Source organism: Colletotrichum spaethianum, assembly GCF_022836535.1.
Source record: "Colletotrichum spaethianum MAFF 239500 DNA, contig42, whole genome shotgun sequence".
Lineage (NCBI taxonomy): Eukaryota > Fungi > Ascomycota > Sordariomycetes > Glomerellales > Glomerellaceae > Colletotrichum > Colletotrichum spaethianum.
In genome coordinates, this window is record NW_026054812.1 from 210236 (window position 1) to 235520 (window position 25285).

General features: G+C 56.7%; 4 protein-coding genes across 4 annotated transcripts; 1 reads left to right on the forward strand and 3 right to left on the reverse strand.

The window, feature by feature from the left end:
* Positions 1 to 240, forward strand: ColSpa_11113 (uncharacterized protein; the record flags this gene model as incomplete). The annotated part of the gene is made up of 1 exon (XM_049277325.1): positions 1 to 240. The coding sequence occupies one exon, from the start codon at positions 1 to 3 to the stop codon at positions 238 to 240; it is 240 nt and encodes a 79-aa protein (XP_049133282.1).
* Positions 241 to 3436: 3196 nt separating this feature from the next.
* Positions 3437 to 7100, reverse strand: ColSpa_11114 (phosphatidylserine decarboxylase proenzyme 2; the record flags this gene model as incomplete). Its single annotated transcript, XM_049277326.1, has 5 exons — positions 3437 to 3646; positions 3697 to 4448; positions 4506 to 4932; positions 5038 to 6717; positions 6936 to 7100. The coding sequence occupies 5 exons, from the start codon at positions 7098 to 7100 to the stop codon at positions 3437 to 3439; spliced, it is 3234 nt and encodes a 1077-aa protein (XP_049133283.1).
* A 9072-nt stretch (positions 7101 to 16172) lies between these two features.
* ColSpa_11115 (MAP-ous protein 1) lies at positions 16173 to 19714 on the reverse strand (the record flags this gene model as incomplete). Its single annotated transcript, XM_049277327.1, has 2 exons — positions 16173 to 17565; positions 17616 to 19714. The coding sequence occupies 2 exons, from the start codon at positions 19712 to 19714 to the stop codon at positions 16173 to 16175; spliced, it is 3492 nt and encodes a 1163-aa protein (XP_049133284.1).
* A 4105-nt stretch (positions 19715 to 23819) lies between these two features.
* On the reverse strand, positions 23820 to 25022 carry ColSpa_11116 (60S ribosomal protein L5; the record flags this gene model as incomplete). The annotated part of the gene is made up of 3 exons (XM_049277328.1): positions 23820 to 24681; positions 24770 to 24807; positions 25020 to 25022. 3 exons carry the CDS (start codon positions 25020 to 25022, stop codon positions 23820 to 23822), a joined length of 903 nt encoding a protein of 300 aa, XP_049133285.1.
* Between the last annotated feature and the right edge of the window lie 263 nt (positions 25023 to 25285).

Sequence of the window (25285 nt, forward strand, 5' to 3'; positions counted from 1 at the left end):
ATGTCGCCCACATACACCATGTCCGCACACCTGTGCAAGTCCATCTACGCCTCGTGGCGCGAAACCCGCCGCTCGCCGTCCGACCTGCCGTCACCCGGCGTCCAGGCCCCCAACATGACATCCTACTTCCCTCGCAGCCCTTCCCCCGAGAAGCGCTCCATGGACAGCGACCGCAGCGACACCACGGTGCCCATGACGAGGTCCTCCTCGAGCTCCTCCTGGCGATCCGGACCCAAATAGATGAGATGCCTAGGCTTTGGGCAAGCTCTGCTTCCTCCTAGACCAAGCCTTGTGCGCTTCGGCTAGGGTGCTTGGAGCTATCTGACGACCGTCCTCAGCAACGTCGCATCTTACACGCAAACGTACCATTTGGACCGGGCAACAACACAGGAACTCGGGTCGTTGGGGAGTCTGCGAAACCATTTACACGCATTTCACGAATTCACGGAACGGACGGCGTCGAGGACATGGCAACCCCCCGACTTGTGAAGCTCAACTTGCACGCGACCTCCCCCCTGCCGCAGATAACCGTCAAGCGCCGCACCGGCAAACAGGTCCCCGGTCGCGAGAGCCAATGCACAGTCGATCCCCTTCATTTTTAGGGTTCCGGGTTTAACAAGCAACGGGGAGTTTACGGCGCAAAAACGAAACGCACACACACACATCATTGCCTTCATCTCGGGATTCCATTAGGTTCGGGCTGGCAGCGAAGGCGAGACTTCGAGAACTCGCCATCACGCCATCAGGGTCGGGCATCACATCAGGCCCACCTTTTTTCCTTTTCATGTACATCGGCAGCGGGGGCCCTCCGACCCGACTTGCCCCCTCCATCAATTGTATCATTGGCGGGGAGGACCGGTTTTTGGGAAGTGGGATGGGGAGAGAGAGAGGTGGAAATGGTCAGAGGGGCATGCAAAGCTACGACATTGCGTCTCCAGTCTGCTCTCAGTTGCCATATCCCTTCATTGTCCCATCCGCGCGTGCCTTGTTCTTCTTTAGCAGAGAGCCTCTACAAGGCAACCACGTACAGTACAGACTAGATACCCAAAACAAATTTGTTCAGAAATCACCCATGCGCTTCAACCTCTGTGACTCGGCGACGATGAAACGTTCCTCGCTCACGGCAACAGAAGATAAAAAAGCCTCCGTCTATACATTGAGGCGGACCAAACTCTATCTACAACCCTGAAAGTGTTCCCACCCCACCGACACCGACTCTTCTCAACCCAGCCCCGGGCATTCGACTCTGTTATCAATCAGCGATCGGCGCCCCCCTACTGCGTACATTATTATCGCGTACCATCAGCAACAACACAGGGGACGGAAGGGGCTCGAGATCCCCACACGCAAACAGGAACGAGAAACGGCGCCTGGGGGGCGCAACTGCGTAGCTGCTCCATCTAGTTTCCATCGTAAACGACTGCCCCCCTCCAAAACAGCCCAGAGCTCCACCATGACGCACGATCGTCGGGTTCTCGAGAAAAAGGACTCGCAGGAGGCTTCACCGTCACCCTGAGCTCAGGCGCGCAGAACAGGGCTCGGTGAGGAGAAGGGGCGACGGGGGGCGAGGGAGAGAGAGAGGGGAGCCGGCCGCACAAGGGCCTCGGGACCGCGACTGAACATCACACAGTCGCGCGTCCAACCCCCCCCCCCCCCCGAAACTTCGCGGCCCCCTTCCACATGACCACATTTAAACCCTCAAGGGCAGGATGGGGCTCTGATCGACCGTCCACTCGCTCCAGCCACACGTCCCCCCGGGGCGCCTTAGCCCGCGATGCACAACCCGCGGTCCACAGTCCACCCAGCTCGTGTGACGTCCTTGCGAGAACAGCAGGAGACGGGGGGGATGAATGACTGTTCGGCCGTTCTTTGCGGGGGGGTTTCCCAAGCCGGCCGGCAGCACCACCTGCTCACACCCCTCCGTCCGTCACCGTTGCAGCTCCCGCCTCGACCGGACGACCGGCGTGACGGGGGCGGCGCATCCACACATGGGCTCCGTCGCCGGCGGTGTCCGGAGCGGCGCCCCGGGAGCGCAGGCCGAGGCGGAGGGATCATCCCAGCTGTCCCGCTGATGCCTCAACCCACCCGGCTCTTTCGACGGCCAAGCATCATCTTCTTAGCCCCTGAGCTAAAAGGGGTTGCAGACAGACAACTGGATCCGATCTCATGATGAACGCGCCGGCTAATGTTCCCCAGGGACGGGTGCGCAATCGATGCCGCCTACGGTCTCAATAGTGATTCCCGAGAAGAGAGGCTTCTCTCGTCTGGAAAAGCACCCAGCAGGCGTGTTGCTCCCCTCCTCGCGTCCACCGAAGCACAAAACTCCCGTCCTCCCTCCACCTGCACCACCTCCACCGAAACCCCCACCCCTCACCTTGACTCGCTCCATCATCCTACCCCCTTTCACCTGACCTCACCTCACCCGCCGCCAAAAACCCAGCATCCCCACGCCAGCAAAACGGCAGCATGACGCAAGCGCCCCCAAACCCCTAGCATCCTCCCTGAGGGAAGTGCGCTTTCCAGGACCCAAAGAAGCAAAGGGGGGGATGGGAAATCAATTAAACCCCCTGTCCACATCGCCCAATCCTCTCCAACGACAAGAATAGGTACTCTCCCCTTTTGGCAACCACTTCATGCCATAATCTTAACCCTTACCCCCTTTCGACTCGTTCGTCCCCGTCCCGATTTCGAGAAGAGTCATGGAAGAAGAAGAAGAAGAACGAAAGAGGTAGTCGTGTTCGTTTTCGCGCTCCTAACGTCGCATCTCAACCACGCCTTGCTGTTGACTTGCCGTTTGAGGATTTGACAACCTCCAACCCGCGACGTCGCCGTGGGATTCTCCTCCCTAACCATGCCGGGGAGAGGGGCCCAAGCGCAATCACAACCTCGCTGCAGATGCTCTTTCCCCTTTCAACCACGACGCACCTGTTCATTGGGCGGCATACATACATCACTTGTTTTTGACATCGCAGGGCTCAACACACATACCATGTTACCAGAAAACTGACATGTTGCTGCCATTTATTCAAAGCGAGCGAGCGACATTGCTAATCCCCCACCTCGCTAAGCAAGGTCCTCCACACACCGTATCCCTTTCCCGTTTTCTGTACTTCTTTTACGTATTGCCCTTGTATGTTCCGACGGTGCAGACTCTCACATGCCGTTCCTCTGTGCTCGCTATGCCGCTGTTGCGTCCGCCGAATCCATGTGCCTGTTGAGAGCCACCATCGTTGTGTGATCGGGAAAAAAAAAAGAGAACCCCTCGCGGCTGATACGAAGGGCGAAAAACTGCCCAAACTCCCTAACACCGGATTTGTTGTCTACCTGTAAATCGTCCCTCTATCCTTGTCGTTTCCGAAGAGTATGCAAATTCAGGAAGGGTACTGAGGCGCGCGCGACGCCTGAAACGCTCACGCGCGACGCCAAGAAGCCGGCTCTACATGGCCGATGCCGCGTGCGTGCCGAGGTCCGCGCTGGCGCCGGGGGTCTCCTCGCCGCTCGACGATTCCTCTCCCCCGATGCTGCCGCCGATGCGACGCTTGGCATCCTTCTTCTCGGCGTCCGTCACATCCTTTGCGTCCTTGCGCATGTCGGGGGCCCACTGTGGCAGGTCGGGTGCGTGTCCAACAGACATGCCGGCGCGGACCTACTAATGTTAGCAGAGAAACATTTCAGCCTCGGACTTGCAAAACTTACCAGAGTCTCGAGAGCTCCGTTCGAGTTGTCGACCAGGTCGTCGTCGAACTTCATCTTGCCCGGCTCGAACAACAGTACAATAGTGCTGCCGCCGAACTTAAAGTATCCGAGTTCTTCGGCACGATTGACCTGGGCGCCTTCCTTGGCAGTGATGACCGTGCTGCCGACCATCATGGCACCGACACAAATGACCATGACACGGCCATGCACCGGACTGTCGATGGGGCACAGGACCCTGACGTTCTCGCCGTAGACGTCGAGCGCCGAACGGATGGCCATGGGGTTGACTGTGTAGTACTCTCCCGCAATCGTCTTCGGCTTGTCCAAGATACCGTCGACAGGAATGTGGAAGCGGTGGTAGTCTTGCGGCGCCAGACGGAAGATGCCAAGAGCACCGTTCTCGAAGCGCTTCACATCCTCGGGGTAGGCGTCCCCGAGCAGGCGTTTGATGGAGAACTCGCGGCCCTTGATCCAGACCTTGGTCGCCTGGCTGACGCTGTTGAACACAACGCTGCGGCAGTCGGCCGGGGAGACGACGACATCGGGACGGTCGGGGGCGGAGCATGGTCGTGCCTCGGGCTTCAGAGCTCGGTAAAAGAACTCGTTGAAGTTCCTGAACTCCTCCACCGGCAAGAGCACCTCAGACATGTCGAGGCGGTGGAACTCAATGAACTTGGGGATCTCGGCCTTGGAAGCCGGGTCGTCGAACTTCTTGCCCTGCTTGACACTCATGCTCTTGAGCATCTTACGGACTTAAAGGGCGCGTTAGTCATCTGGAAGCAGCTACGAGACGGTGATGCAGCACTTACTCCTCTTGGTCTCCATGTTGCTCGACTTCAGTCCCTTGTACAGGAGACGGATGCCGAGTCTCACGTAGACGCTCATCTTCTCCTCGTTGATCTGGCCAGTGATTCGGTCCTGGACGAGGATGTTGGCCGAGTTGGCGCCAAGCTTGTATCCACCGTACGAGATCTTGGTAATGACCTTGGAGTACCACTTGCGCTGGGCCTGGCTGGCGGTGACGAAACCGCCCATGACGAGGTTATTGACTTGCCGCCAGTCCTGGCTGGCACATGTAGCAATGTGAGTGATGATGTCGGTGTCCTTGCGCTTGTTCAGGCGAGGCTGGTGGCAAATGGGGCATTCTCTGATCTCAACCACATGTTCCTCGCCAGAGCGGTCTTCCGCTAAATCGTCCCGGTCGAGCAGGTCACCCTCTTCTCCGGGCGTGCTGAGCTCCGGCACATTGAGAGTGCCGTCGGAGGAGCTCGAGGCCTCCGTCGACAGCCCAGTCGTCCCGTAGTTGTCGCCCTGGCCCTGGCCAGAGAGGAAGTTCTTCACCTTTTCAGCGTCCGGCAACATGCCCTTCACCTTCTCCCCGACGCTAAGCTGCGGCCGGCTCTTGGCTTCCAGCTGGTCCTCCAGGCAAATCACGGCCTCGTCAAAGGTCAGGTCTGATATGTCCTCGCCCTGCACTCTGTGAGGGAACCGCTGGAAGAAGCTATCAATGGTCGACTCATGCAGCGTCGATCCCAACGTGTCCAGCATTGTGGTCAACTCGATCTTGCTGATGCGGCCGCTCTCATCGGTGTCGTACTGCTTGAGCATGGACCTCCAGAACTGTTGGCGAAGCGCCGGGTAAGGCACGTATTTGGCGCGGATGTAAAGCACCGGGTTGTGCTTGGCCTCCCACTTCTTGGCGTCCTTCATCTTCAAAGCAACGCTGTATTCATGGAAGTCGTTATCCTCGGCTTCCAGCTCGGCGGTCTGGGCACCAGCCCCAGCCAGGGCTTGCTCAGGGGACAAGAACTCCGGGTTCAGAGTCGATCCCTGGACGGCAGGCGTCGGGGTCGCCGTCCCACTCTGCGAGGCCGTTGTCGTAGAAGCGCTGCTGGTGTTCTTGGACAAGGCGGGACGGACCTTGCTGAGGCTTTGGGAAGAAGACGTGCGAGACATGGCGAGCTTCTTGAAGCGGCGCTGCTGCGGGGGCACGTACTCGTGAGGTTCGGGAACGTCGTACAGACCGGTTTCGGGATCTGCCTTGGGGGCCTTCTCGATGAGCTCCCTGATGGGCAGGGTGCAGTCGGCAATGAAGTCGTTCCCGGAGTATTTGTCGTGATCCATGACGGTAAAAGAGAATGAGTACGTTTGCTCGTGTCCTTGTACCTGGAAGATCATCTTCTCATTGAAGACGGGGTTCAGGTTGTGCCGCACTCGTTTCGTTCGGTACGTCTTCTTGCCGAGGGATGCGACGACAAACGGGTCCATGTCGAACGTCAATCGGGTCGAGTTGGGCTCGGGAGGGAGGTCTGTGATGTTCAAGACCTCGAGATAGATGATTCCCACAACATCGCTTCCGCTGTTATTGAATTCGTATGCGCGGTCTCTCTTCTTCTTCTTCAAGCCCTTGATCCTCAGACGGCGCTTGCGCTTTTCGGCGACTTCGGGCTTGCTGGGGTCCTCGTCTTCGGGGGTATCGTCTTCGATATCAAGATCGTCGTCGTCGTCCTCATCCTGGTCGGCGTCGGTTTGGTTGCTGGATGACGATGGCGAGGAGGAGGTGGCCCCGCTGCGCACGCTCATGTTCTGAACGGGCTGGATAAGGGGCGTCATGGTGGGCGTGATCTGTCTGGAGCCTGCAGGAAGCTGGCTGACGAGGGCGTAGAACTTCTCAAAGATCTGCTCGCGAGTGGCGGCGGTGTTTGACTGGTCAAAGAGAGTGAATTGCAGCATGACCTCGCCCGAGACGACACTCGTCTTCTTGCCAGGTCTCTTGCTCTTGAGGGGGTACCACTTCGGAGGTTGCTCGTTCTTCTCGTCGGCGAAGATCTCCTCGAGAGCGAGATCAAACTCGCCGAGATAGTCTTTGCCAAAGCGGTCCTTGTCCCAGCATATTACGTCGAGGAGGAGGCATTGGGTGGTGTTGACGGGGAGTTCTTCAATAACGTTCCACTCTGGATTGAGAGACTTTGGCACCTCGTGGGTGGTGACTTTGGAGTCGCCGAGGGTCAGAACAATATACTGCAGATGCTCACGTTAGACAATCGATACCGAACGGGCGCGAAGGGGGTTTGTTGGATCATCGTACCGGATCGGATGTGCCGCTTCTGTCTTTGGCTGCAAGGTTTCGAGCCTGAAATGCACTCGACCGTCAGTAATCGCACACTGGTAAAGTGTCCCGTGGACTGGCGCGCAAGGGAGCGGCCGTTGTAGAGGCGGCGGAGACAAGTTGAACATACCTTCATAATGACGACCTTCAAGGCCAAGCCATTTTCCTTGGGACTCAGGTCTCCCATCTTGCTGGTAGTGCTGCTGCCGTTGCTGCTGTTTCTTGTCGGGCTACTGCTGCGGCTGTTGCGGAGGGAAGAGCTCGACTTAAGTCGCCCAGGGATGATGCGGACCATGGTGGACGGCGGGTCGGGGAGTGGCCCCTAAAAAGAGTTGCGGCAAGCCAAGAGGGTTTGGGACGCAGCAACCGACGTATCGAAGGGCGACAGGCCAGACACCAAGCTGACGAGCAGGCCGGGCAGAATGGGGGGGCGGAGTGACGTATCGATTGAGATGCGGAGCGCTGGGGGGGTGGGATCCCTTGGTCGCGTTGGGTAACTCGCGGGTACCTTAGGTATCTGGCTTCAGCGGATATCCAATTGTCATGACCCGCCTGGCGATAGTTCCGACTTGGCTTTGGGGTGGGTTACGCAGCAAGGACACCTTCACCTCTCACACCTCGGATCGTTGGACGAATAGTCGTGTTGCAGGAATTCGCTGGAGCTGCCCTGTTGACGGCGGCGGTGCCCCTGAATGTGTGGTTGTGGTGGTGGTGGAGTGCGGCAAACAAACAGGCGCGCGCTCCGAGCTGAAGGTAGCGCAGCTGCAAGATGCGACAGGGTCTGGGCAGGTAGCACCCTTTGGTTGCTGCCTCTGCTGCCGATCCGGGCTTTTCAGCGATCGTGACGCTTCCGCTCCGTCTGCCACGATTTGACCTTGCTTGGCGAAGTGCGATGGATGGGTCCGAAAGACGGAGGAACGCGGAGGAGGCGTGTTCGTTTGTAGGATTTCTGAACAAATTGGACGCTCTTCGACAAACTGGACAGAAACACTCGTAACAATGGCTGTCGGATGTCGTTGGGGCGGCCCAAGATGGGGTGGCGAGCAGGGGCCTCTCTAGTTGCGTCGACTCGTCGTGGGTGGGAGACGTATTCGGAGCGAGGATGATGTCGGTGAACTCTGCAATGTCAAGGAAGCTGAGAAATCGATGTGTCAATGTCGGGCTTCCAAGCTGTCACGTAAGAAGAGAATTGAGGCGGAAAAGAAGAAAAAAAAGGGGGGGAGAATTGAAACGGAAGCAGGCAGAGAGGCAGAGGTAGAGAGAGATGAGGTAGGAGCTCGGGGCCCCTTGGAGCTGCTTGTCTGAATAATAAAAAGAGGCCCAGGGTCGACAACGGGACATGAAGTGAAGAAATGTACGGATTAATTATGTGGCTTTTGGTGCACATCAGCTTGGCGCCACCGCCATGTGCAACTGGCACGAAGGAGCAAGCTAAGGAGAATCAGGCCAGGCAGGTAAGAATCCAGAGTAGGGATCGATGGCTAAGACACTTCCGAGCAGCAGATGGAAGCAAAGAGGAGAGGAAGAGAGAGAGGGAGAGAGAAAGCAGAAAGCGAGAGACAGAGGCGGTAGGCCGCGTTGTGTTGTTGGTGTTGCAGGCCGCCTCAGAGCGCCCCCCTAATGCAGATGCAGGCAGGTGGAAGACCAGATAGGTGACAAGCAATAAGGCAGGGAAGGGCAAAGGCACGGTACCTCTGATTGCAATGGGAGGGCCGCGGTATTCGGTGTATTTGTTTCTGATGTTCTCCGAGTTGAAGCAAAACCGTCTGGCGAGGATATTCGGGTCGCAAAGGTACCTTGTGGCTTGGTGTGGTTTTGGCGGTGCAGCAAAGTATCGTCTCGTCTCGTCGTATGTTCCAGCGTATTCGTCCCAGATACCGACTGGTGGCCGTTGGCTACGGTACCCAAGACTTGGGCGGGTGCTTCGGCTCGTCGATGCCCCCCCGCCAGCGAATGGATGAAAGTAGTGGCCACTGTTTGGGAGTGGTGCGGTGGGTTCACTTGGGATGTTTGGCCTGGTTTGGGGTGAAGAGGGCGGGAACCGGACAGGGAACAGAGCTGGAACTGAAGCTGAGGTGAAGCTGGAGCCCGAACCGAAGCTGGAAACGTCCAGAAGCAGAGGCAGCAGCGTACCTGTACGCCTGGGAAGCGGTGACCTTCTTTCTCCCGCTCTATCTCTGCAGAGCAAGTCCCTCAAAGTCGAATAGCCAACCGAGAGTTTGAGGAAGAGAACAGACGACATCCAAGGGGGGAGGCCCGGGCAACTCGACGCTGGCGAGGCTTACATCTTTTATCTGCGTTTCTTACCGTCTCCTTTATTCCCCTCACCGTATCGTTGTTTTACATGCTCGAACTGTTGACATCTCGCATCTTGTTGGCGAGAGCTGGTATCCTTTCCTAGCGTCAGATGCCGCCGCTCCCAAGTACCTCATCGGCGATCATTGTACCTACTCTCGCTCGCACAAAGTTGAGCAGCCGCAGTTTGGCTGCAGTTTGGCATTGGCGATGCGCAGGCATGTGAGGGATCCCGGAGTGCCTGGGATGTGTACTGTGTATCATGCAGGTGTTCAAAGGGCCCAGATCCATGTACCTCTCCATATCCAGAAAGCGGGCAGGTACTCGATTCGACACCGCCCTGGAATAATGGAACACATGCCTTTCTGTCCCGTCCATCCCCACGGATGAAATACGCATTCGTTACGTGCTCCTTCTCGATGGCAGGCGCATCCCAAAAAAAAAAAAGCACTTGTGGCAGGGCAAGGCAGGGTAGGTACCTACCCAAGATAGGTACAGGTAGGCCAGGTCAGGCCAGGCAGGACTCAGGAGTAAGGTACCTGGGTACTAGCACTGACACCGGTGACTGCCTCCCTCCTTCCTGTGTGCTGCCCTGTGCTGCACCAACAACTGCTCGGCCCCCACGTTGCAGGAAGCCACGAAGACCACTTGCACAGGTAGCCATCTCAACTCAACATAGCAAACTACGTTGGAAGGGGCGAGACCGAGGAAGAGAAGGCGCAAGCGGGTTTTGCTTTTTTTTTTTTTACTTTTGTTGTGCGTCTTGTTTCTCAGATGCATTGCATCTCCCACCGCCTCTTTCAAAGTCCTCCCTATCTCTCCTCTAGTGTACGTAGTGTACATGGCATCCATCTCCATCTACCGTCGCATAGTAGGTAGGCATTGTATTGTTCCAAGCAAATGTTCTCCATCGGTCGTCTCTGTGCCATACATACAGCACACACACACACACACACACACACACACACACACACACATCGCTCGCCATTGTGCCTCGGACTCGTACAGCACCCCGTCACGACATGCCTGGGCTCCTTAGCTTGCGTCCCTGACCATCACCGCGCATCTTATTTGTTCCATCCTATCAGACCGTCTCCATCTCCTCATCTCTTTCCCCCCATCAGATGCTGCTCCCTGTCGTTGTCCGGGCCCCCATAATTAGGCCCATCCCAAACCTTCGCGCATTTGCCTGTCCCTTGACAGAGTCTACGGGACAGACGTGACCTTTGCCAACTATGCTCTGGTCCGCTCGTTGCCCCTCTCTGCTTGTCTATTCCGCCCCGTTGGTCTCGTGCCCATCTCTTCGGCTGCTTCCATGCTGCTTCCGTGTGGGTTGCTCGCCTATCGCCTTGACGAATTATGGCGCATCACGAAAAGAGACGTCCTTAGTCGAGTTAGTCGGCCCGTATCAGCCAACCTTTACAACGAGACAGCCACCCAGTAGCCGGCCTAATAAATGCTCTTGCCCGGCCCAGCACTTTCATCATTGTGTCCAAAATCCCGCGTCAATGTTGTCCGAATCCCTGCCGGACGCTGCGATCCACATGTCTTCAGCCGGCACTGAGACTTAGACATGCCCATGCCAATGCCCAGTCTTCTTACCCTCACCTGAGCTGAGATTCCTTCTTGAGCAGGCCGGCCGGCTTGACGTTGCCCATCCGATACTCGATGCTGTCCCATCCCCTGGAATTCCCTCCATGCAACGGCTGTCATTAGTTTCTCCCTTGCCTCCACCCAGCCTGACCGGACGATCGTGATTCGGAAGAGTCACATATAAATCAAGTCATTTGACTGGCACGAAGACCGTCTTTTTCAGTCCAGCCCCTTCCCTTGGACCGGTTGCGCGACGGGTCTGGATGCTTCGCTCTCTACACGTCTTCCCCCCCATCAGCATCTACACCATCCATCGCGTCCGTCTCCTGCGACGGAAACCCCTCTCAAAAGGGCCCGGCAGCTCCGTCCTTCCATACAGATGCCCATATCGTCTCTCGTTCCGGCGTAGTTTGTCCATGGAGGGCGAGGATTCTACACCAAGTATCCCCTCTCCCCGCGCCCTTGTCTCCCCTGCATCTCCACGAATCCAGTCGGTCGGCGTGCCCCTCGTCGACTGCAACTTCACCTGCAGCGCCGCACAACATGGTGCGATCCATATAATGCCACAGACGATTTCCCCGTCCTGTCCTCTTGCTTGCCGCGCTTCCGTCCCCTTGTGCCCTCTCCGTACGAAAGCGGACAAGGATGCCGAACTGCGGTCTGTAGACATGGGAAGGCATTGGCACGAGGGGGGCCAAACTGGTGGCTGGCGGCAGTCTCCCTCCTTCACCCATACTCCTGGATGCAATGCATCGGAGGCTCTCTCTGCCAAGGCCTCGTCCTGCTCAAGTAGGTGCTCCCAAGCCTGCGTCCAAGAGTCTTGGTCGATCTCTGTCTGGGCAAATACAGCGAGGGCCGAGGGAAGCGGCTCGTGCCATCTGAACCTCACCTCAACCCAAGGCTCAAGGCTCATCGGGGACCAATGAGCGCTAGACCGCCAACTGTATCCATCTTGGCGTAGGCGGGCGGGCCTCGTCATCAAACCACCCTTCATCCTTGCCCGGCTCTGGTTTACCGTCTGCCAGGTCGCCATTCGGGCTATTCTTCAAAGAATGGCCTTCCAGTTGCCTCCCGAGGCTCCTCTACACTCTAATGCGCATGGTTTGCGCGAGCAAACGCGGCCCACGAACGGCACCTAACGGGGGTGTTTTCAATTGCTGTGGTGACCAGCCCGAGAGAGGGTTACGGTCAGCTGGAATTCAAGGTTGTCGACCACTCGAGGAAGCTGAGGTAATCACAAGCGTTCCATCCGTACAGTACATCTGGTTACCTTTGCTGGCTGGCTGGCTCGCCTCCTGAGCCCGTACCGTAGTACTAAGCACATTCCGGGGCGACCCAGCAGTCTACTTACAGACTATTGGGAATGAGCTAAAAATTGCAGCGCGCTAGAACTTCACTGGCAAACGAGGCGGGGCACGGGCCGTCATTGACGCCCCGGCGATCTAAGCTTCGCATCGCCAGCTCCTACCGCAATTATGCAGTAAGAATGCGGATAGACCTGCCATCACGCTCTCTCGCGTGCGCACTTCCTCGAGGTCACTCAGGTCCCCCCGGCCATCGCCAGTCAATCCAATTCAGTCGAATTCATCCAATCGAAGAGTTCACAGCCCAAAAACGGCACAGCCAGGACAGGCTGACGCTGGTACCGAAATTGACCAACGGCAGCCAAAATGAAACAGGCCAACTAACTGATCGTCCATCGGCACCGCGAAGGATCGTCTGTTTCTGCATTGCCACTTGCCCGGCCTGCCCCCAAACCGTCAGAATGACCTCGAGCCGCGGGCCTCAATTCGTCCAATTTGCTGTTTACCAACGAGCAGGGCAACCGGAATTGGTTGATAATTACGTATCCACTCGCTCCTCGGCTCCAGACCCGGGCAATCAAGCCAAGCATTCCTCGAGGCCTCCAGCAGAGACCAGAGACAGGACGACGCACCTTCGAGCCCATTCCGCCCGTCGCCAATCCAAGACTCTCAGCCATACCGTCAAACGTAACCACCCACCCACATTTGTTCGAACCCGTCTTGGCCTCGGTGGCTGGCCCTGACTAGGTCCGGGCTCCAGCCATGACGCAGGCTCACCACGTCGCGCCAGTGGAACACGGCGCTTTGCTATGCGCTCGCGGCGTCCAACTGCAACGGGGCCAAGCCTTAAGCTTCGGCCGGGTAACTGCCGCCTGGAGCTACTGGTGTCTCCCGAGCACCCCGACGCTGACTATGTTGGACTGATGCTGTCGTAGACCAAGGTAGCGCGCCGTCGCGCATTGGCTCGTTTGCATCCCATCCCATCCAACGTATCCTGACGTTGCTGCGGAGCGCCTGGCATGGGTCTACACTAAAGCAACGATTGATGTCCGTCTAGCCATCCGTGGTGTCGCTCTCTTGCCTCGGCGACTGGCAAGACACGGATGGGGCCAATTCGCTGTGGTCTTCTGCTGTGACTTGAGATGGTGCGCCTCGGCATCCGTTTGAGTGAGGCCGTTCGGCCACTTTGGACGAACCATGACGTATGAAACGTCAGTCCGTGGTCGTATGTTCTCGGCACCAAAAAACCTTCCTTTGCTGACCCGTGGTCCTTATCTTGGCATCCCCAACCTGTGCCGCAACCCTCGATGGGCCCCATTTTCGTCCCAGATGTGTGCAATAGCAGTGGAGGCGTGTTCCGGCAGGTTCTTTGGCAACGTCGTGTGAGTTTGAAGTAGACGCTGTAACCCATCCTGCGCGTCCACAACCCGGGACTTGGGGACAGTAAATTGAGTTGATATGACCGTAGCACGGGCTCTCGGATCAACACGACAAGCTTCAGACGACCGTATGGGACCTATGGCTGTCGGCGCGCTGGAGACATGCCTAACCGCGAACCCTTTCGCGGCATGGTAACGGCGAATTTGCAGTGGTGGAAGAGGCTCGCTCGGCTTCGTACTGTGATGCCCGATAGACCAGACGCGGAACTCACGAATGACTTTGGCTGCGACCCGGGTAGGGCAGACCGCTTGATGCCATTTGGACGGCTTGAGATGCGCTTGTCCATCGGAGATGAATGGGTCCGCCCCGTCGCGGTAGATTTCCATATGTTTCAAGCTCCGTTCATCTCTGCCTCGGCAGCGTATCCGCTACGGTACGTTTGCACGTATAGTCATTGGGAAGGCTGGAAATCCTCCTTCTATCCCAATGACTTCAGGACGCTGACGGCCACGCGTTGATCCAAGTCACACACTCGTCTCCTCGCCGGCGTGGGTCGGCAGGGTTGCTTTTACCGTCAATGAGCATGCCTTGGCTCTTGAGATTGCCCTCGCCCGCGCTCATCTCGGCATCGAACCCACTCCGTCCCTCCATATCCGGCTGGGGATGGGCTTTTGCATGGTGTGCGTCGTGTTCGAGGATTGCCCACAACGGCCATGCTTACACACCATGCTAAATTGGATCACGAAGCAGTCGTCTTCAACTTATGATGGGCCTTTCCCGCAGGTAACGGTCCGGGGACGACGGGACAAGTGTCGAGCAGTTCTCCAGAACCGTTCTGGCAGATTGTCGATATCACAATGTCAATGTTACCACGTCCTCATCCCGCCGTCAACCACAGTCCCCGTGCCAGGCTCTGAAGAGAGTCCGTGATGAAACTCGGATGATGTATGTGAACCCTCGAGACGTAGAAGCTATACGTCTCTCTTGCCGGCAAACACCCTCCAACTGGCCACAACTTTAAATCATCATCCTCAACAACCCCTGATGCCTACTTACCCCTATCGTCCTAGCGATTCCCCGATTTCTTACTTCTGCCTGTGTCTTGTCTCCCACCGTTCATAACCCCTTCGGCCCTCGGCTTGCCCCCTTGACCCCGTATCATTGCCTACTACTCTCTTCGTGCCCGCGAAAACCTCTGCCAGCTTTCGGAGAACCAAACTCGTCCGTCTCATATGCACGAACGGCGTTCGTCGTGCCGTGTCAAATACGAACCCGAATCACACGGCGCTCCGTTCTTTTTGTGTGGTCACCTTAGTCGAGTCGCCTAGAAGAGCGTCACTTCGCCCAACGCAATGCGAGAAAAGTAGAGAAACATTGGGACCGTCGACGACGTGCACTGCAGAGAAATGAGCGGGTGGCAAGTCCCACTGTTGTCATAGGCATGATCATGGCGGAGACCTGCCACATCAAGGGTGGGAAGGACAGTCCTCATGAAGCTTGACGGGTTGATCAGAGTGCGAGTGATCTTTGGACGTGGCAGAGCGGAGTGGATGTGTATAACACAACGACGAGGCTCCTCGTCTCCTCGAAGTAGAAGCCGCGGAACACACAGACGGGACAGAACGAGTAGCATGACAGAATATATCGACTGAACAAGCAGGAGACGCTCTTCTTCGTACAAATCAGCTTTCTCGTATCTTGGCCACTGTCTTTATGTTGTATCAAGTCGGAAAGAAAAAGCTACGCAATCTCATCGACCATGTCTCGCATACTGTACGCCTTACCTGACAGCGGCAAGTTCAAACAAGCTAGGCCATGGACTGAACAGCATACAAAGCCTGCCCTGACGCTGTGTAAAGGATACCATCCTCCTCCTGTACGCATCTGCCTACTGCTTTTACCTTAAAGAATTGTATACGAGAGTTTCGGTATAGCTACGTCCGTGTACCCCGCCGTAGTCTTTCATACCTCGGCAGTAAGAATTCGCTAAAACCCGTTTGTCTCTGTAACAGCAGCATATTGAAGAGTGAAAGCAGAGAATCCCAGGGACCTCTCATGATGGATGGGCCTCTCAGCAAGTCATCATTTGCGACTCTCATTCGAAGCATCCATTACTAGACCCTCTCGAGCTGATGAGTCTGAACCAACCACGCCTCCCCTTGACAAAGCTTCGGGTGGAGCAAATGTGAAGGGAGTGGGATGATGCCGCGGAGGGCACGTCTACTCCCCCAATTGACCTCTTCCATAAAGACCAAGACTTACCGATAAGAATGGACTTCACTTGGCTTGTCTCGAAAATCAATCACAAGTTTCATAGAGTTCCCAAGTCCTCGTCGCCCGCAGACGACCCAGAACTTGAGACTACCGTATCACCGAAAAACGACAACGCTTCGGCACGTCAAACCCGGCGGCCTCCTCGCCCCAAAGAGGGCGAGAACATGGGATGATTTCTTAGGGTAGTGTTGTACAATAGTACAGGAAATGCCAGTAGCGACTGTATCCCGTCTCGATGCCATCCCCTTAACCCCCCTGACGCGGTCTCAGTTGATGGAGCCATCCACCTCTCATTCAAAGTAGTACCAAAAGTCGAACCTGGGTGCTCCGAGTGCCCCCTAAAGCACAAAGTTGAAGGAAATAATAAACGATGGACTCCGTTCTCGCGACGCCTGTGCTTGCTTCTTGCTGTTTCAAAGATTCCGAATTCAACATTGGCTGTTGAACAAATTATGTGTACAAAAGGCGGTGGTTGTGCCGCCGGATTATGAAAACACGGCGAGTTGTGCCGAGTGCCACACTCAGTCCTCAATGGCATTCTCGTCAGCTGGCTTGGCACCGTTGCTCATGCCAGCCTTGACGTTGCCTCGGGCCTTCTCCTGACTCTCAACGAATCGGTCCCAGTGGCTGGGGTCGAGCGCCCGGAGCCCTTCACGAACTTGATCCCGGTCCTCGTTAAAGACACGCATTATACCCTTCTCCTCAACCTTCTGGGTCAGTTCAGGGTCGTCGATCTCTTCAATCATTTGGTGGAGCATAGCCGTGTGCTTCGGGTCCAGGCCAACCTCGAGCACGCCGCTAAGCAATCCGTAGTACTCGGGCTTAATGATACCCGAGCGGATCTTGTGGCCAGCTCTGTGTATTCTGCCCTCTTCCTCTGCAAGTGCCTTTGAAGTGTGCGACAATGTCGAGTTGGTGCGTTGCAGGCCAGGACGAACCGAAAGGCCTGTCTCATCTTCGGCATCGGATGGGATGCTGTGTTGATCAGGATCCTCGGTCGATGACAATGAGGTTCCAAGCTGATCGCTCTGACTGGGAAGCGTGGTTTCAGATGCCTCGTCGTTAGACACACGAGTGTCAGGGAACTCATCCTCGAAGCGCTTGATAATGTTGGCCAGTGTCGCATCGAGGAATATCAACTTGCGCAGGTTGTGCTCATCCTCCTCTGGGTTGACTCTGGCCTTGGACAGCGCAGGTTGCAACCGCAGGCGGATCTTGCGCGCACTGGCAAGCAGATGCTTCGACATGTCCTTGGCCTTTCCTGGAGGAAGCTTCGGCCTCGGGCCTGCAGGCACCGAGACGTCGTCTTCATAGTCTCTGATGAACTCGCCAGATTGTCTTCTGGATTCGTCGCCTCTGTTCTTGAGACAGCACGTTAGAGCCTTCACCACACCAGTGCCACCAATAACGTAGTCGTCATCGGGAGCGGATTCGTTGTCCGAGTCGTCCCTGAGGACGTCGTGGCCGACAAGATGGGCGAGGACATCGGGGTAAGGTGGTATAGGGCCGCCCGGTAATGAATCCTGGGACTCTGCCAAAACCGTCGAAATGACTGAGCTGATATCGCCGATTGGGAAGCGTTCCATGTTCCTCAAGCAGTATGCCACCACCTGTTTGGCCAGAGCTTTGACGATCTCACCAGAGTTGTCGCTGGGGACGTCGATGTCGACACATACAATGGTCTTGGACACACGCGTGGCAGCCAGGAAAGATGCGTATAAGGCGCAAGCCTCTTCCTGAGCTTCCTCCGTCTTAGCGTCCGCAAGCTTGGCAAGCTCTGGGTTCTCGAGGAAACTGATGTGTGCGAGCATCTTCGCTTCGGGAAGGATCTCGGCCAGTGCAATCGCTTGTTCCGAGGTCATGGCGACATCGGCCAGATGGACGCGCCGCAAGCCTTCCAGCTTTGGCAAATACCTTGAGATTGTTAGCTTTGGAACATTACTCAACGGATTGGTGCTACTAACTTGCGCAAAAGACCAATGGCGCTGGGGTCTGACTTGCACAGATCCTGGTTGTGGGAAAGGTCAATGAAGCGGAAGTCTTTGAGTTGCGCAAGTGCAGGGAAGATCTTGCAGAGGGAGCCTGGCTTCAAGTTACACTCGGCCAGGCTGAGCGCCCACAAAGAGTCCTTTGCCGAGATTGCATTGGCAATGATGTCCGTATGATCCCGAATATCATTACCGCCCAAGTCGAGACCTTCACATCCACTCTGGGAAAGATATCTTGCAACGTGCTGGAGGCCCTTCTCGTTAATGTTGTTGTGGGCAAGGCCCAGTCGCTTGACACCACACTGAATGATGCCGTCAATTATTACGCCGAGGTCATCCGAGTTGAGGTTGGTTTCGCCAAGGTTGAGCAATTCCAGTGTTGAGCCGCCCAGTCGCTCGCCAATGGCCTTGGAGAACAACGTGGCGTTGGCGTTTTGGGGTCGGTCCTCGTTCGAAGAATGTCGTAGCAAGTGGTGGCTGTGTCCATTCGGTGCCGGCTGGGAAGGGCGAGGGAAAGAAATGGTAGAAATGTCGAGAAATTTGAGGGTGCGGCAGAGGTAGACAAAGAGACAAATGTGCCTCCAGCCCTCGGGTCCAATCTTGTTGTTCTTGAGAACGAGTCGTTCGACAAACCCACCCTGCATAATAATACCATCAGGTTGCGTGTGTTTCCGTCTTTTTGAATCGGGCTTCTTGGCAGCGAGAAGACCGGCGAGTATCACCCTCAAGCCCTCGTCCGTAAGACCACAGTTCTCCAGAATAACCTCTTTGACGGGTACGACCGCCAGATAGTCGCCTAGGGTCACCAGATCGGCCAGTTGCATCCAGTAGCCTGTCAAATCTAGTTTCTGGACCATGCCAATGTCGGAGGAGCAGTTGGACGGGCTGTTCAGTTGCTCGGTGATCTTTTTGAGTATGGGTGTTTCTCTCAGCTGACAACACCGGCGGTATATCCGCACTGGGTTTGTGGTGGGGGATGCAGTTGTCTTTGGTGTCGCGGCCGGGATGCCTTCGCTGGAAGAGTCGCTGTCGTCCATGTGGATTTCCATGGGGATCGTGCCGTTGGCCTCGGCTTGCTTCCTCTTCTTCTCCTTCCTAGCTTTCCTCTCTTCTTCGCTCTTCTTCTTCTTTTCCTTCTTCTTAGTGTCCTTCTCCTTGTCGACGCAGGTGCTTGCCTCTTTCGTGTCGCCCTCCTTCGCTGTCTTGCTGGGGTCGGTGCCTTCGCTCTCGGGCTCTTTTTGCACAGACTCCCCGGTCGAGTGGATGACACCATCGCGCTCCTTTTGTTCTTCGAGACACTTGGGGTTCTTGAGCGCCTCGCCCTCTCCCTTTTCCGTCATTTTTCTTGTTCTTGACTTCTCGAGCGGCTTCTTGGCGGGCACGTCTGTGTCGGCGTATTTGGGCATTGGCGCGATTTCGACGTCGACGCTGAATGCGACCCTCCGGAGTTTGGCCTGGTGCAAGTCCGAGATTTGACACCGCTCGCGGTTGCGGTCAACGTTCAAGACCTTTCTCTCTACCAAGCCATGGGTTCCTCTCATGCCTTGTCCCAGAACTCCGCCCGACGAAGACAGTCGGCGGAAGACTCCGAGGAAGCCGGCCTGGCCGCGTCCGGGAGGCGCTGGCGTGTAGGGGTGATCGCCATCGTTTTTGGCGGCGTGGGGAAGTACGGCATTTTTCGCAGGAGTGACCTTCGGAGGGACCGGACCCAAGTCTTTTGGCGGCGTGCCCTGGGGCTGCTGATTTATCTGTGCGTTGTTGCCGTTGTTGGGCGAAGACGAGAACTTTGACGAGATGTTAGAGAACCATGAGTTGCGGCGTGACGGCGGAGTGCCGTTGGGGCCCGGTTTCTCGTTGGAAGGACTCCTCCCCAACTGCGGCCGTGATACAGGAATAGGTTTTGTTCCTTCTGTGGTTGGCTTTCCAGTTTCCGTCGCGCCATTGGCGTTGCCATTTACATTGCCGTTAACGGCAGGCTGGCCGGCGGTCGGAGTGGGCGGCGGTGACTCTTTCGGGGCAGACGTCGACAATCGTCGTACGGAGGATGCTTTCGGCGGCCTGTCTGTTGTGCGCATTTTGTATTAGTGGGGAGGAGGACGCCTGGATGCTGAGATAGAGGCAAGATGGGCGAGAAAGAGAAAGGAGGAAAAGCAGAAGGGAGATGATGGCTTCTCGAATATATCCACACAGCAGGGAGGCCCAGAGACCCGGTCTCCCAGTGGCAAGCGCTCGTCGTTCGATCTGCCAGTTGCTTATCTGGGTCGACTTGGCTTGGGGTGCGGGTGCAGTGCGACTGGCGACTGGGCAATTGGGCGACTGGGGGCCCGGAGCAGCCAACTAGCTGCCCTGGAAAATGAGGTCAGATGGGGGGTTTTTGCGCACCTTTGGGAGAGCCGCCGTGGGTCATCCAGCTAACATCTACTCCATGAACCTGCTCCATAATGAATGTCGCAGAGACGATGAGAGGGAGCAGAACGACGGACGCCAAGAGCGATGGGGCCGCGACGGGCCAAAAACTCCAAGAGTCGTCCTGATGGGTGAGGAGGAGCAGAGGCGAACAAGAAAAAAGTGAAAATAAAATAAAATAAAAGGGTTGCTTGGCAAAGGAGGAGAAGTGGTGGTGGTCGACCCTGTTTTGGCGCAAAGGGAAGGGAATGGAAATGTTGCGCGCGCAGACACGGCAGAAGGGTGACTTTTGGCTTGATTTCTAAAGAGGGCGACGGGAGGTGGAGGGTACTTTGCTATTTCGTCGTCCCGGTCTCTCTCTGCCCTTGGGACACCACCCTCTGGTTCCGTCCGGAACGTTGACTGGACTGCGAACAAAAAGCCGGCAGCTTATTCGATCCGTTGGTCAGGTAGGCGTGGGAGGAGGAGGAGGAGGAGGTGGTGGTGGTGGTGGTGGTGGTGGTGGCGGCGGCGGCGGCAGGGTGGTAGTACGGACCAAGTAGAAACGAGGGTAGGAATACCTCAGGGTCCGGTCCGGATGGGCGAGGAGGGGAAGGGGGAGGGAAGGGCAGGTATTCGTAGTTTAGGTAGGCAAGACTGCAGCAGCAAGCAGAGCGGGCAATAGACAGCGGCGTCCGTACCTTACCGTAAGGAAAGGCCGGACGTGGCAGCTCTAGCGGGGGTTCATTAACCTTTTTAGAGGAGAAGCATCTCGTCATTGGCAGGAGATGAGCGACGCCATGGCCCGAATTGGAGACAGACTGGAGGAGCTGGCCTTGGCTGAATGGGTTAATCGCGCCTGCACAAGAGGAAACCGGGGGGGATCCCACACGAGGAGTAGCTGATGCCATGCTCTCTGTTCTGTCATCAATCCTGTCCACAAGTGACTCCAATTGCCTGGGGACGGACGGGTATGATATGTCTAATGCCTCACGCCTCACACAGTCAGCCCTGCTCTTTTTCTTCCTCTTTCTTATCCCCATTGTCGGTCAATTACCCCCCCCCCCCCCCCCCCCCCCCCCCCCCCCCCCCCCCCCAAAAAAAAAAACACAACAACAAAAAAACGCGCCGAATGACAGCCCCCCCATCCATCATCAACCTAGACACCGAACCTTACCCGGCCACAATTGCGTTTACTTTTACGTACCTAGTCCAGACATCCTGGGCTGTTGGGAAGTCCCGTGTCGACTACCATATCAGACGGACGGACGGACGTCCCACGTCGCCATAATCCCCGGGCCGGATTTCGTGCAGCAGCAGCAGTATAACCGGCCGCACTTTCCTTCTTGATCGACCTTAATTCTTCCATGTTTGTTGGCTCCCAGCTTCCACGCCAACTACCGAGGGCTCAACCGAGCAACAAGCTTCTCAGAGACGGGGATTTTGTCGAACCATGACCTCGGCCCGCACCTTGAGACGAGCACCGGTGCGCTGAGAAAGCAATCTGTCGTCGACACTACGTACATGGTACTGCGCATGTCCGTGCCGCCTCACCGCACGCAGTAGAACCTGACACTCGTCCGGCGCAAGGTTCGAAGCACCGGCATTGCGGTGGACTTGCTGAAGTACCGATGTACAAGAAGGGGACCTCCGCTGCCCTACAGGCTACACCGTCAGCAGGTGGCCAGTGGATTGCTTCAGCTCTTGTCTGGTTGGTTGGCACTACCCCTAGTTCCCACTCATTGGCGGGGGGGTCATCAACGTCCGTCAGGAAAGGAAGAAAAGGGAGACGAGGCGCGCGAGAGAGAGGCACGCTCCCATCGCTGTGCCCCCTGAACTCCCAGGTGCTGGCTTCTCTGGTGTTCCCATGCTCCTACGAACGAGCCTGACACCCTCGAAAGACCACGAGGGCGACGCCGCTGTCGATTCCCTTCGCTAGAGGAGGATGAGATCCCCAGCAATGAAATGGTTCAACTTGCCCCCGTCGCTTATCGACTCGCCCGCATCAGTCCTCTTGTCCGGTCCTGCATTCTGCAACATTCCACTAGAACCGCACACTACTGCACGGTCACGCGAAGCCACGGGCTGCTCTTATTAATCGCGCGCCTGTACAGCAGCAAACTGACCTTACAGCTCGCCATCGGGGCCTGCCAAGTCACCCGCAGACTGGACTCGTCCTACTGAGCAGTGACAGGCGCGTGGATACACATGAGAGCGCAAAGTTCACGCTTACCTATTGCAGCCGCAGTCGTAGGAACTCCCCCTTGCCCGCGGGCGGCCGTGAGGGCGGTCCAGGGCCCAGATGCTCTCGACAGTTGCATTGGCTAGAGAATTCGTTCCAGGAACATAAAATGTTTACTTATACGCATAAAGCCCAGGACTGCCCAACTGACCGCCCCCTGAGCATCACAAGATCACGGGGCTGGACCTGTCTTTGGGGGTCTTCCCTGCTCAAATTACAACGGTGACAGGCACCGCTACGAGACCAGTCATCCACCGGCGCGACTGGCACAACGTGGGTGGAACTTTTTTTTATTGTTTTTATTTTTCTTACAAAGTGTTTTCTCGCTCGCTTCGCAGCAATGCTCGCCCCAGCGCGCCATTTCCCTATCCTGCTGAGCGAGATGATGTACTTCGGAGCGTGGTGGAAGGCCGCCATCGGGGACCCTCCACCCCGCCGCTGTACCCTCCCTCCTCCGTCCATCCCGTAATTCCCGCGCGCAACATGACAAAATGCGACTCTGGCCATAGGGCACTCGACAAAGAGGGTTGCGGAACCGCCCTGGATTCCTCCGAATTGAGGCAGACATATTAGAGCCCCTCTGTTTTACCTATGTCGCCATCCAAAGCTTTCGGACGCTTTGTGGGACTAGGCCCATGGGAACTCCTCTGCCGTGCAGTAGTAGCGGTACCGGTGAAGGGGAAGGGGAAGGGAAGAGAAGGCTAGTACAAGATTGATTTGCAAGAAAGAAAATACATGATGAATGGAAACAAAAGCCATCTCTCATTCAACCACTCCCCCCCCTTGGACTGCTCATGTCGACATCATCGTCAGATCCGTGAGGCTACTGTCGCGTTTTGCCCCTTGCGCCGTCCCGGCAACCTCCGCGCCTCCCAGCAGGACCACCACCGCAGACGCCGTCTCTTGATTCTCGTACGGGATCGTCGCCTGCTACTACACATCGGGGGGGGGCTGCCTGGCGTGATCTGATATCATTGGTGCCGCCTCCCCGATGCGGGGGTCTCGTGCCCTCCTCGCCTCACCACCACAACATTCCCGAGCAGGGTGTTGCACATCACACCAGCAAAAGCCGAACCTGCTGCCCACGGCTGGCGGTGGTGCGATTTAGTACGCAATCAAGCATTTTCCAGCTGGCACCCGGTACCGTCTCGACGAGCACGGCGCACAGTAGCGCCGCAGCGCACGATCGACTAGATTGACAGGCTGGCCACCACATCCGGCTACTCACGCTTGCTACCGGTGGTTGCTGCAGCTTTCATGTCTTAGTCGAGGGGGGGGGGGGGGGGCATTCCAATCAGTAGTATCTTGTGGTGTGTTCAACAACTTTTGACGTCTGGCATTTGGGATATCTCATTGAATTGTTAAAAGAGGTTCCTTTCCCATGGACCCATCATAATCCCCATGCCGGATTTTTGTTTGCCTGATAAAACTCCCGGACTTTTTTGCGAGAAAGAAAAAAAGTCATGCCAAAACGTCAAATGCCTAGCCCGAAGTGCCAAAACCCGCCCCCAAATTTGAACCCGCTTCTCTACATAACAGGAAACAAGCTTTGTTTACTCGGCGCGGAGCTCGGCAATGCGGTCCTTGACGCGCTGCTCCTTCTGCTCCTTGGTGAGGCGCTGGGTCTTGTACTTCTTGGACTCGGCCTTCCACTCCTCCTTGCTCTTGGTGTTGGAGCGCTCGGGCTTCTTCCAGGGGTCCTCACGGATGGCGGCGTGGGCCTCGGAGTAGAGCTCCTCAAGGCCGTCAGCCTCGACGTCGTCGTCAATGTACTGCTGGAACTGGGACTTGTAGCGCTCCTCGTCGTCGTCGGCGAGGGTCTCCATGTACTCGGCGACGTGCTGGCCGAAGATGTAGTTCTTGAGGGTCTCGGCGTCGAGCTCCTTGGACTCGATGTCATAACCGGGGAAACGCTTCTCGGAGTGGGGGACGAGAATGCCACCGTCGGAGGCACCCTTCATGGCACCGAAGACACGGGCACCAGTGGAGGTGCGGTGCAGACCGACGTCGAGGTTGGCCTTGAAGGGGCGACGCTCGCCGTCGTCGGTCTCGGCGGCCTCGGTGAGGGTGTACTCACCGTCGGCCTCCTCAACACCGGTGAAGGTCTTGTCAAGGCCGAGCTTGGAGAGGGTGCGGCGGGCGATCAGGAGACCGGTGGCGTAGGCGGCAGCCCAGTTGGTCAGGCCGTGGGTGATGCCGTAGGCGGGCAGCTCGTGGGAGTAGGCGGCGGCGAAGACCTTGTCACCGGTGATCTCAGAGGTGACGATTTGCATGATGATGTCCCGGTTGGTGAAGCGGACCACAAGACGGTACTTGGGGGCACCGTACTTGTTCTTGGCCTGGGTGATCAGGCGCTTGCGGGCATAGTAGTCGGTCTTGCCGGAGCGTCTGCGCTTGTACTTGGTCTGGAAGCGACTGCGAGGTAGTTAGCGAGGACCGTTCCCACAAGGATCTCGACGCTCTTTGGAGCGGAGGTGTGTTTGTGTGCGAGCGGAAGACTAACCTGTAGTACGCGCTGTTCTTCACCAACTTGTGGAAGGCCTGTCACGTTTGAAAATCCCGAGTCAGCAATTTGCGCTTCAGATTTGGCCCATCGATCCGAAGCATCTTGCTTTGACTCCTACACCCAAGAGACATTTCTGCCTGCTGCTGGGGGCCAATTGCCATTGCTGGCAGAGGAAGTTTTGGTGTCGCAATTGTCGCATTCGGCCATCGAGGCAGTTGGGACAGTTGACGGTGATCTTTCAACTTACCATCTTGACGGTATTGGCTGGCGGGCGGTTGGCTCAGCAAATTTGTCGATGTCGAAGGGGTTGTCGAAGAGAAAAAATAACCCAACTACGAGTCTCGCGATAATATTCCTGTGGGTAAACTACAGCCCTAGAAAGTGGGGACCCGTCTTTCCCCTGCGGGAACTGTCACTCCAAGCAGGTCGGTGACGAGTCACGTGGGTCGTTGTAGTTCGGCCGGGGACGAGCTGACTGATCAAGGACGCCAAGCCTTGTACCCAGACCACCAG